This window comes from Meles meles, chromosome 1 (genome assembly GCF_922984935.1).
Source record: "Meles meles chromosome 1, mMelMel3.1 paternal haplotype, whole genome shotgun sequence".
NCBI classification, from domain to species: domain Eukaryota; kingdom Metazoa; phylum Chordata; class Mammalia; order Carnivora; family Mustelidae; genus Meles; species Meles meles.
Window position 1 is genome coordinate 40,347,302 of NC_060066.1, and position 13,379 is coordinate 40,360,680.

Genomic DNA, 13,379 nt, shown 5'->3' on the forward strand with positions numbered 1-13,379 from the left:
TCGATCCCAGGATCCTGAGATCATGACCTGAGCCGAAGGCAGAGGCTTTAACCCACTGAGCCACCCAGGTGCCCCTCAAAAGTAAAAACTTTTCTGTAGCAATATTACCATCAATTACCATTATATTAATAAATCACACATCTAATAAGGGACCTGTATCCAGAATATATGAAGACTTTTTACAACTCAATAATAACAGCATAATTAAGAATTGGGCAAAGGACTTAAATATTTCTCCTAAGGAGATACACAATGGCCCATAAGAACATGGAAAGATGATCAACATCATTAATCATTAAGGAAATGGAAATCATAACCACAGTGAGATAACCCTTCATACCCATTAGGGTAGCCATAACCAAAAGGACAGACAATAACAAGCATTGAGAAGTATGTGTAAAAACTGGAATGCATTCATGGAAACATAAATTGGCATAGTCACTTTGGAGAAGAGTATGGCAGTTCCTCAAAAAGTTAATCATAGAGTTACATATGACCCACCAATTCCACTCATAGGTAGGTATATATCCAAGAGAAATAAAAGCATATATCCTACAAAAACTTATGCATGAAGGTTTTTAGCAGCGTTATTCATAATATCCAAAAGATAAGAAAAAACAAGTGTCTATCAACTGACTAAATGGATAAAATGTGGTATATTTATAAAATATTTATAAAATGGAATATCATTCAACAATAAAGAAGAGTTAAGTACTGATTAATGCTGCAACATGGATAAACCTAGAAAACACTGCACTACATGGAAAAAGCCAGTCACAAAAGAACACATAGTATATTATTCTGTTCATGTGAAATATTTATAATAGGCAATTCATAAAGATAAAAAGAAAATTAGTGGTTGCCTTGGGCTTAGGAGGGAGGTAGGGGAGGGATGCAAAGTAACTGCTAATGAGTATGGAGTTTCTTTTCAGGGTGATGAAAATGTTCTACAATTAGACGGTAGCTGTAGTAGCACAATTCTGTGAATATACTAAAAACCATCAAATTATAGATTTTAAATGCGTGAATATTATGTGAATTATACCTCAAAAAAGATGTTTTTTAAAAAACTGACCATCTACTTCTATATTGGGTCTTTCTTTTGGCATTAGAGAAGGTCAAAACTTTCTAAAAACTTTTGGGGCGCCTGGGTGGCTCAGTGGGTTAAAGCCTCTGCCTTCAGCTCAAGTCATGATCTCAGGGTCCTGGGATCGAGCCCCGCATCGCGCTCTCTGCTCAGCGGGAAGCCTGATTCCTCCTCTCTCTCTGTCTGCCTCTCTGTCTACTTGTGACTTCTGTCTGTCAAATAAATAAATAAAATCTTAAAAAAAAAAAAACTTTCTATAAACTTTTATGAGAATGTCAACTAGCTTCTATAAAATAGTTCCTCTGCCATAGGAAAATAGTCCATGAATACATGAACAGCCCGTAGGAAAACAGTCCATGAATAGTTCAAGACTGATTGGCAGCTCACTAGTGACTAGTTGTATATTCCTGATCTAGTCATTTATATTGTCTGATGAAGCTGAACTAGGGTGCTGATAAGTAAAGGTAGAAATTCACCCTGGATAATTCCTTGCATTTGAGGCCTCTGCTTCTGTAACAACAATCAACTCAAATCAATTCCGTGTATAAAGATCTTTACCCATTTCATCAATTCTAAAAACTTCTGTACACTGAAGCTGCTTAGAGGAAATTATAGTTTTTCTGTCTTCTACACAGTTATCTCAATGCTCTATAGAATGAAACTAATGTCATACTAGCTATAAGTTACTTAGTGATAGGGCTGGTAAATATCGTGGATCATAGTTGCAGATCTTCATTTAAAAAGTGGCCCTACACAATAAACTTCCTTTCAAAAAGAAACAGAAGAAAGAAAGGGAGGAAAGAAAAAAAAAAGGGAGGAAAGGAAGTAGGAAGGAAAAGGAGTATAAGAGAACTCATTTAGCCAACAGAATGAGAAACGATTCTGTCGTCCTTCTTATCACCCAAATTATAATATGAATCATGCATACTATAATCAGCTATATCCCATGACACTAGTTTTATAATGTACACAGCAAATTGACTTGAAAAGACAAAGGATACCTTCTGGGGGAGTCCCAATGCTGCTGCCAAGACCCAAAATAGCCATCTTGTGAACCCTTGGCTCCAGCATCACAGCAGATTCTTCTCCCCTTTCCCAGTGGGGTATTTTGACCGGCTCCAAGTGGACATTCTCCAGCCCATCCTCCTGCAGGTTCTGGTACATGATCTGGATGGCTTTTTCCAAGCTCTTGGAGCCGCTTGGTCGGGGTCCAACAGTATCAACCAGAAGTGCCAGTCGCTCATAGGATCTGTTCTGGGCTTTACCATAAACAGCAAGGTTGATGATTGCTTTAGCAACATCTTTATAGTGAGCTATTTCTTCTTTTATTTCTTGAAAAGTCCTCCGAAAGATGTCATTCTTATAGATTGCTTTCCCAGAGTTCAGGGAGAAAAGGTGAACAACACCAACAAATGTGAAAAGAAGGAACTTCATTGATTCTTCCAGGTGGTTTTCTTCCTAAAATAATCTATATAAGAAAGAAATGTGGTTTGGGGGAAAGAATCTCACAGCCATATGCCATACCTGAGGCACTGCTTTTCAAACCTTCTCTGCCACTGCCCAACCTCCGCTATCAAATCCAGGCACCATAACTCCCAGGAATGAAGAAGCATAAGGAGGCAATGATTGGCTGAATAGGCAGTATTTATTAAAACCACAGACTCACATGTTACCTAGCGATCCAGTCTAAAATATGCTAAAACATTAAAATAAGACAACTAGGAAAGAGAAAGAATGTTAGCAGTGTGGTGGCAGTGATAGGGTTAAAACCATACTGTTTGCTGTCCCTCCCTCTTAACAGAATATGATCCAAATGGGTTTTAGAGTTCCCTGTACCTGACAGGATCTTTCTTCTCTGCCTACTGAACTCATCCAGCGTGGCCCCAGCAAGTGTCATCTTTTCTTGGTGCCTTCCCTAATTCCACCTGCTACACATTTAATCCTCACAACAACTCTATGAGATAGTTTTTTTTTCTTAATACTTTTTTTCAGTTTCCAAGATTCATTGTTTATGCACCACACCCAGTGCTCCATGCAATACATGCCCTCCTTAATATCCACCACCAGGCTCATCCAAACCCTCACCCTCCTCCCCTCAAAACCCTCAGTTTGTTTCTCAGTGTTCACAGTCTCTCATGGCTTATCACCCCCTCTGATTTCCCCCAACTCACTTCTCCTCTCCTTAATACGAACTTTTGTTTTATAAATGAGGATCGTGGAGTAGCAAGTGATTAAGTGACTTGCCACAGACACACAAAGGATTTCTCACTCTGGAGTCCATGCTCTAAATAATGCTACTTAAAGTATGGTCTGAGGACCAAGGCCAGTCCACAGCTGGTTTTCAATACTTTATAATAGATACAGAATTAAGAGTAAACACATCCAGTGCTGTGCAACAAAGCAGCCAATAGCCTCATGTAGTTATTTCAATTTAAATTGAATAAAACCAAATAAAATGGTTATTTTAGCTATCCCCATTTTGAATGCTTAATAGCCACATGTGGCTAGTGGCTACCATATTGGGAAACACAGACATAACATTTCCATCATCACAAAAAGTTCTATTAGATAGCATTAATTTAGACATCTTTATAAACAACTGACTAAACAATTGTACACTTGTCAAATCTAATGATTAAAAAATGGTGATTTTCCTTGTATGTCTCTTTTATTTCATTTTTCTAATTCACTGCTTTTCTATTTTGCAAAAGTATCAGTCTGCAACAAATCTGAAATTTTAAAAACTGGCCTTTTACCAAGATAATTTGAGAATCACAGTCATAAGCTACTATATTATGGGATAAATTCCAAATTCAGCCAGTATACAAGGCCTTTCAAAATATGGCTTCAACAACTACAACTTCATCTTTCCATTTCTCCCTCTAGAGCAAACACATGTTTTCATTCTCTTTTTAAAGTTTTGTTTTGTTTTGTTTTGAGAGGGAGAAGGGAGAGAAAGCACACAGGCCAGGAGAAGGAGAAAGACAATCTTAAGCAGGCTCCACACTCAGCACAGAGCCCAGCATAAGGACTGACTTCAGGACCCTGAGATCATGACCTGATCTGAAATCAAGAGCCAGATGCTTAACCAACTGAGCCACCCAGGCCCCCTACAAATGTTTCCATTCTTTTTCTCATTCTCTCTTTCTCCCTTCTCCTCTTCCTCGTTTTCTCTTAAACATTACACACATCTTAGGGAAGCTTCTAGATACCGTGACTAGCCCAAATTGAGATGTTTTCTAAGTGTAAAGTATAGACCTGATTTAATCTTTAAAACTGAATACCACATACTTATGTATGAAAAAAACAAATATTTTAGCTGTATTAGGTTAAATTATATTATTACTCTCCTGTTTTTGTATTTTAATATGAAATTTGACATTTTAAACTTACATATTTATATTTATATCGGACAGTAATGCTCTAGCTACATTGAACTGGACACTGTCCTTCCAATACCCAGGCTCTTTCATAACTCTGAATTTCTACATATTTTCCTTCCCTTTTCCTACAAGACCCTTCTCCTCACCCTATTCCTCTTCTTCTGGCAAATCTCCACTCACTCTTTAATGAAAATCCTTTAAAAATCACCTCTTCTATGGAGTCTCACCAAACACCTCTCCAGAGTTATGTGCACCATTTTCTATGCTTCTACCATAATTAACAATATTATTAACTAATATATTTGTTTATGAATTTGTCTCTCCTATTCTTGAAGTCAAGCAGTCATCATTGTATCTTCAATCATTCTACCCATGCGTAAACTCTCAGTACATTTTCATTTAAGGAATGAATGAGCCCTTAATCCCTGTAGATCTTAGAGTGCTTGTCTTGCCTCCTTTACAAAGAAACTGAAGGAATAAGAATTTGCTATCATATTTAAAATATTCTGAAAAATTATGAAAACTATATACTGATGTTGTTCTTCTTATTATAACTATTTATATGCAAGGTTCTTGGTTTCTATAGTCACCATTACTGATGCTTGTTTTTAAAAGCTAAATTTTATTAAACCATGAAAATATTTCACCAGATTGCAATTTATTCTTCAAAGTACATTCTTTCAATGTGGTGTTGGTGCAAAAAAAAAGAAGAAAAAGTTAATAACACATCAAGTAATTAACACTAACCACAAGTATCTACTTCTCATTAAAAATTCTTTAAGCATCCCTTAAATGTTAACTACTTCATAATACATTTCTAGTGATGGATTAGAATCATATAATGGCAATATTGTGGTACAGGAGAGCTTAGGGATCCCCAGTCCATACTCCTTTTGCAGAAACTGGACCCGTGCTGTGATTCCTAGGTAGCAGATAAACCAGCAAGTACAATCAAACAGGTAACTGGACCAACTAGTGCAGACTTCCCCAAGGATCACAAATTGTTCTCTTATAGGAAACTGCATGCATTTACAAATAACAGAAATTCAATGAGGGACACCCAAATGCAGTCTGGGAAGCAAATAACTATAGCAAAAAATATGTACTCAAACAGTCTCATATATAGAGCAGCACCAGAACACAGAAAAGAACAAAAGAAATCATGAAAAGCTATATAGAAAAGACATGACATCTCAAGACAGACTTGATTAATGGCCCCATAGGTAGAGAAGAAAGGACTGCTTTCAGAGGGACCAATGGGACATCATCCCTAGGCTACATTCTGGTTAGAAGATATGTTTAGAAGACAAGGCCTGCATCTAACACTTTTAGATCTTTTTGCATATATGTCAGTTGAATCAATAGAAAACATGCCATTTTCATAATAATTCTTAATGCCTGTTAGCATGGTCAGTTAATTTAATTTTGACACTAAAAAATGATATAATTACTTTAAAACATAAGCCAGTATCTGTGAGCGTTGTTCTTAATAACTTAACTACAGTTTATCTTCAATCCCACAAATGCAATAAATACTTATTTTTAAAAGTAGTTTAACTTAAGGAGGAGTCAAGATGGCGGAGAAGTAGCAGCCTGAGACTACATCAGGTAGCAGGAGATCAGCTCGATAGATTATCTAAACATTGCAAACACCTACAAATCCAACGGGAGAGCGAAGAGAAGAAGAACAGCAACTCTAGAAACAGAAAATCAACCACTTTCTGAAAGGTAGGACTGGCGGAGAAGTGAATCTAAAACGATGGGAAGATAGACCGCGGGGGGAGGGGCCGGCTCCCGGCAAGCGGCGGAGGAATGGAGCACAAAATCAGGACTTTTAAAAGTCTGTTCCACTGAGGGACATTGCTCCAGAGGCTAAACCAGGGTAAAGCCCACGCGGGGCCAGCGTGGCCCCAGGCCCCGCAGGGTCACAGAAGGATCGGGGGTGTCGGAGTGTCGGAGAGCTCGCAGGTATTAGAACGGAGAAGCCGGCTGCAGGGACAGAGCCGAGGACTGAACTCTCAGCTCGGGGTTACCTTGAACTGGTCGCGGGCTGGGTGAGCTCGGAGCGTGGCTAGAGGCTGGGGATACGGGAGTGATTGGGTGCTGTCCTCTGGGGGCGCACTGAGGAGTGGGGCCCCAGGCTCTCGGCTCCTCCGGGCCGGATACTGGGAGGCCGCCATTTTCATTCCCGTCCTCCGGAACTCTACGGAAAGCGTTCAGGGAACAGAAGCTCACAAAAGCGAACCCGAGCCGATTACTTAGTCCGGCTGCTGGTAAGGGCGGTGCAATCCCGCCTTGGGCAAAGACACTTGAGAGTCACTACAACAGGCCCCTCCCCCAGAAGATCAACAAAATATCCAGCCAGGACGAAGTTCATCTATCAAGGAGAAAGCAGATTCAATTCCTAAGACAGCAGAGCAATTCCAGAGGAGGAGAAAGCAAAGCACGGAACTCAGGGCTTTCTCCCCATGATTCTTTAGTCTTGCGGCTACTTCAATTTTTTTTTCTTTTTTCAATTTTTTTTTCTTTTTTTCAATTTTTTTTTCTTTTTTCTTTTTTCTTCTTCTGCTAAATTTTTTAAAACTTTTACCCTTTTCTTTTTTAACGTTTTTTGACTAGTTCATCTAAATATATATATTTTTTCTTTCTTTTTTATATTTTTTTATTTGTTTTATTTTTTAAATTTTTTTCTTTTTTTTCTTTTTTTTTCAGAACCTGTTTTTATCCCCTTTCTCCCCCCCACAATTTGGGGTCTCTTCTGATTTGGTTACAGCGCATTTTTCCGGGGTCTTTGCCACCCTTTTAGTAGTTTATTTGCTCCTTCATATCCTCTTATCTGGACAAAATGACAAGGCGGAAAAAATCACCACAAACAAAAGAACAAGAGACAGTACCGAAGGCTAGGGACCTAATCAACACAGACATTGGTAATATGTCAGATCAAGAGTTCAGAATGACGATTCTGAACATTCTAGCCGGGCTCGAAAAAGGCATGGAAGATATTAGAGAAACCCTCTCTGGAGATATTAAAGCCCTTTCTGGAGAAATTAAAGAACTAAAATCTAACCAAGTTGAAATCAAAAAAGCTATTAATGAGGTGCAATCAAAAATGGAGGCTCTCACTGCTAGGATCAATGAGGCAGAAGAAAGAATTAGTGATATAGAAGACCAAATGACAGAGAATAAGGAAGCCGAGCAAAAGAGGGACAAACAGCTACTGGACCATGAGGGGAGAATTCAAGAGATAAGTGACACCATAAGACAAAACAACATTAGAATAATTGGGATTCCAGAAGAAGAAGAAACAGAGAGGGGAGCAGAAGGTCTATTGGAGAGAATCATTGGAGAGAATTTCCCTAATATGGCAAAGGGAACAAGCATTAAAATCCAGGAGATGCAGAGAACCCCCCTCAAAGTCAACAAGAATAGGTCCACACCCCGTCACCTAATAGTAAAATTTATAAGTCTTAGTGACAAAGAGAAAATCCTGAAAGCAGCCCGAGAAAAGAAGTCTGTAACATACAATGGTAAAAATATTAGATTGGCGGCAGACTTATCCACAGAGACCTGGCAGGCAAGAAAGAGCTGGCATGATATATTCAGAGCACTCAACGAGAAAAACATGCAGCCAAGAATACTCTATCCAGCTAGGCTATCATTGAAAATAGAAGGAGAGATCAAAAGCTTCCAGGACAAACAAAAACTGAAAGAATTTGCAAACACCAAACCAGCTCTACAGGAAATATTGAAAGGGGTCCTCTAAGCAAAGAGAGAGCCTAAAAGTAGTAGATCAGAAAGGTACAGAGACAATATACAGTAACAGTCACCTTACAGGCTAATAATGGCACTAAATTCATATCTCTCAATAGTTACCCTGAATGTTAATGGGCTAAATGCCCCAATCAAAAGACACAGGGTATCAGAATAGATAAAAAAACAAAACCCATCAGTATGTTGCCTACAAGGAACTCATTTTAGACGCGAAGACACCTCCAGATTTAAAGTGAGGGGGTGGAAAACAATTTACCATGCTAATGGGCATCAGAAGAAAGCTGGGGTGGCAATCCTTATATCAGATCAATTAGATTTTAAGCCAAAGACTATAATAAGAGATGAGGAAGGACACTATATCCTACTCAAAGGGTCTGTCCAACAAGAAGATCTAACCATTTTAAATATCTATGCCCCTAACGTGGGAGCAGCCAACTATATCAACCAATTAATAACAAAATCAAAGAAACACATCAATAATAATACAATAATAGTAGGGGACTTTAACACTCCCCTCACTGAAATGGACAGATCATCCAAGAAAAAGGTCAACAAGGAAATAAAGGCCTTAAATGACACACTGGACCAGATGGACATCACAGATATATTCAGAACATTTCATCCCAAAGCAACAGAATACACATTCTTCTCTAGTGCACATGGAACCTTCTCCGGAATAGATCACATCCTGGGTCACAAATCAGGTCTCAACTGGTATCAAAAGATTAGGATTATTCCCTGCATATTTTCAGACCACAATGCTCTGAAGCTAGAACTCAATCACAAGAGGAAAGCTGGAAAGAACCCAAATACATGGAGACTAAACAGCATCCTTCTAAAGAATGAATGGGTCAACCAGGAAATTAAAGAAGAATTGAAAAAATTCATGGAAACAAATGATAATGAAAACACAATGGTTCAAAATCTGTGGGACACAGCAAAGGCAGTCCTGAGAGGAAAATATGTAGCGGTACAAGCCTTTCTCAAGAAACAAGAAAGGTCTCAAGTACACAACCTAACCCTACGCGTAAAGGAGCTGGAGAAAGAACAAGAAAGAAACCCTAAACCCAGCAGGAGAAGAGAAATCATAAAGATCAGAGCAGAAATCAATGAAATAGAAACCAAAAAAACAATAGAAAAAATCAATGAAACTAAGAGCTGGTTCTTTGAAAGAATCAATAAGATTGATAAACCCCTGGCCAGACTCATCAAAAAGAAAAGAGAAAGGACCCAAATAAATAAAATCATGAATGAAAGAGGAGAGATCACAACTAACATCAAAGAAATACAGACAATTATAAGAACATACTATGAGCAACTCTACGCCAACAAATGTGACAATCTGGAAGAAATGCATGCATTCCTAGAGACATATAAACTACCACAACTGAACCAGGAAGAAATAGAAAACCTGAACAGGCCCATAACCAGTAAGGAGATTGAAACAGTCATCAAAACTCTCCAAACAAACAAAAGCCCAGGGCCAGACGGCTTCCCAGGGGAATTCTACCAAACATTTAAAGAAGACCTAATTCCTATTCTCCTGAAACTGTTCCAAAAAATAGAAATGGAAGGAAAACTTCCAAACTCATTTTATGAGGCCAGCATCACCTTGATCCCAAAACCAGACAAGGATCCCACCAAAAAAGAGAACTACAGACCAATATCCTTGATGAACACAGACGCAAAAATTCTCGCCAAAATACTAGCCAATAGGATTCAACAGTACATTAAAAGGATTATTCACCACGATCAAGTGGGATTTATTCCAGGGCTGCAGGGTTGGTTCAACATCCGCAAATCAATCAATGTGATAGAACACATTAATAAAAGAAAGAACAAGAACCATATGATACTCTCAATAGATGCTGAAAAAGCATTTGACAAAGTACAGCATCCCTTCCTGATCAAAACTCTTCAAAGTGTAGGGATAGAGGGCACATACCTCAATATTATCAAAGCCATCTATGAAAAACCCACTGCAAATATCATTCTCAATGGAGAAAAACTGAAAGCTTTTCCGTTAAGGTCAGGAACACGGCAGGGATGTCCATTATCACCACTGCTATTCAACATAGTATTAGAAGTCCTAGCCTCAGCAATCAGACAACAAAAAGAAATTAAAGGCATCCAAATTGGTAAAGAAGAAGTCAAACTATCACTCTTCGCAGATGATATGATACTATATGTGGAAAACCCAAAAGACTCCACTCCAAAACTGCTAGAACTTGTACAGGAATTCAGTAAAGTGTCAGGATATAAAATCAATGCACAGAAATCAGTTGCATTTCTGTACACCAACAACAAGACTGAAGAAAGAGAAATTAAGGAGTCAATCCCATTTACAATTGTACCCAAAACTATAAGATACCTAGGAATAAACCTAACCAAAGAGACTAAGAATCTATACACAGAAAATTATAAAGTACTCATGAAAGAAATTGAGGCAGACACAAAGAAATGGAAAAATGTTCCATGCTCCTGGATTGGAAGAATAAATATTGTGAAAATGTCTATGCTACCTAAAGCAATCTACACATTTAATGCAATCCCTATCAAAATACCATCCATTTTTTTCAAAGAAATGGAACAAATAATCCTAAAATTTATATGGAACCAGAAAAGACCTCAAATAGCCAAAGGAATATTGAAGAACAAAGCCAAAGTTGGTGGCATCACAATTCCGGACTTCAAGCTCTATTACAAAGCTGTCATCATCAAGACAGCATGGTACTGGCACAAAAACAGACACATAGATCAGTGGAACAGAATAGAGAGCCCAGAAATCGACCCTCAACTCTATGGTCAACTCATCTTCGACAAAGCAGGAAAGAATGTCCAATGGAAAAAAGACAGCCTCTTCAATAAATGGTTCTGGGAAAATTGGAGAGCCACATGCAGAAAAATGAAATTGGACCACTTCCTTAGACCACACACGAAAATAGACTCCAAATGGATGAAGGACCTCAATGTGAGAAAGGAATCCATCCAAATCCTTGAGGAGAATGCAGGCAGCAACCTCTTCGACCTCAGCCATAACAACATCTTCCTAGGAACAACGGCAAAGGCAAGGGAAGCAAGGGCAAAAATGAACTATTGGGATTTCATCAAGATCAAAAGCTTTTGCACAGCAAAGGAAATAGTTAACAAAACCAAAAGACAACTGACAGAATGGGAGAAGATATTTGCAAACGACATATCAGATAAAGGGCTAGTATCCAAAATCTATAAGGAACTTAGCAAACTCAACACCCAAAGAACAAACAATCCAATCAAGAAATGGGCAGAGGACATGAACAGACATTTCTGCAAAGAAGACATCCAGATGGCCAACAGACACATGAAAAAGTGCTCCACGTCACTCGGCATCAGGGAAATACAAATCAAAACCACAATGAGATATCACCTCACACCAGTCAGGATGGCTAAAATTAACAAGTCAGGAAATGACAGATGCTGGAGAGGATGTGGAGAAAGGGGAACCCTCCTCCACTGTTGGTGGGAATGCAAGCTGGTGCAACCACTCTGGAAAACAGCATGGAGGTTCCTCAAAATGTTGAAAATAGAACTACCCTATGACCCAGCAATTGCACTACTGGGTATTTACCCTAAAGATACAAACATAGTGATCCGAAGGGGCACGTGTACCCGAATGTTTATAGCAGCAATGTCTACAATAGCCAGACTATGGAAAGAACCTAGATGTCCATCAACAGATGAATGGATAAAGAAGATGTGGTATATATACACAATGGAATACTATGTAGCCATCAAAAGAAATGAAATCTTGCCATTTGCGACGACGTGGATGGAACTAGAGCGTATCATGCTTAGTGAAATAAGTCAATCAGAGAAAGACAACTATCATATGATCTCCCTGATATGAGGACATGGAGAAGCAACATGGGGGGCTAGGGGGATAGGAGAAGAATAAATGAAACAAGATGGGATTGGGAGGGAGATAAACCATAAATGACTCTTAATCTCACAAAACAAACTGGGGGTTGCTGGGGGGAGGTGGGATTGGGAGAGGGGGAGCGGGCTATGGACATTGGGGAGGGGAGGCGAACCATAAGAGACTATGGACTCTGAAAAACAACCTGAGGGTTTTGAAGGGTCAGGGGTGGGAGGTTGGGGCAACCTGAGGGTTTTGAAGGGTCAGGGGTGGGAGGTTGGGGGAACAGGTGGTGGGTAATGGGGAGGGCACGTTTTGCATGGAGCACTGGGTGTTGTGCAAAAAGAATGAATACTGTTACGCTGAAAAAATAAATAAAATGGAAAAAAAAATAAAAGTAGTTTAACTTAAAAGATAGATTTTTTTATCTTTCAATAGATCAGTTTTCCTCTGAATGTAGTATTAGTACTTTAGAAAGTTTAGTAAGATCAAAGGTAGAGAACTATGTGAGAAATCACCTGAAACACTTGACATGAGTAAACACTAAACAAATATTAGTTGATTCTAAACCTGGTTTTCCCTAGAACATAATCTGAAAATTACTGATGCAGTTCTTGGCTAAAATGCATAATTACATATCTCTCCAATGACACACTGCAAGAATCTTTTATTATTATTGTTTTTAAGGAGGCACATTAGCCCATCTAAGATATGTTTTCATTAATAAATAGTAGAAAATAATAATTATTACTAACAGTGGTAAATAGTTGGAGATGTAACAAAAATGGAAGAAAATATTCCACTTATGAAAAACACTGTAAATAATAGGCAATTTATAACATGTAATTTAAAAAATAATGCAACCCAATATATAATTATACATTCCTAGCAAGAAATAGAGATCTATAATAAAAATTAAAATAGTAAAATGCAGAAACAGAGTAAAGCCAAATAAAGGCCAATATAATCAAGGACAGTTTGAGGAAATATTCTCCTAATTTACACATTTAGGGTCACCATACACCAAAAAATTCATTCTGGACTTGGAGTCAATTCAAATGAGAAGAATGACCAAAGGCACCAATTTATCTGCATGAAAGACTCAAAAAACACCAGCCCTCCTCAGCATGAAAAGACATAGGCCAAAGTAGAAATAGTTTGGTGTATGAAATCAAGAAGGGTTTTGATGACACACACACAGATTTACGTACCATATCTTTCCATATTAGTACTAGGGAATAGT

The 13,379-nt window shown here is 38.4% G+C and overlaps 1 protein-coding gene across 2 annotated transcripts in view; it reads right to left on the reverse strand.

The window, feature by feature from the left end:
• Positions 1-13,379, reverse strand: part of CPQ (carboxypeptidase Q) — a 502,411-nt gene that overhangs the window by 386,721 nt on the left and 102,311 nt on the right. For both annotated transcript variants that reach the window (XM_046027443.1, XM_046027451.1), the window contains exon 3: positions 2,089-2,555. In XM_046027443.1, the coding sequence (XP_045883399.1) occupies positions 2,089-2,521 (433 nt within the window). In that variant the 5' untranslated portion in view covers positions 2,522-2,555. The remainder of the gene's footprint in view (positions 1-2,088; positions 2,556-13,379) is intronic.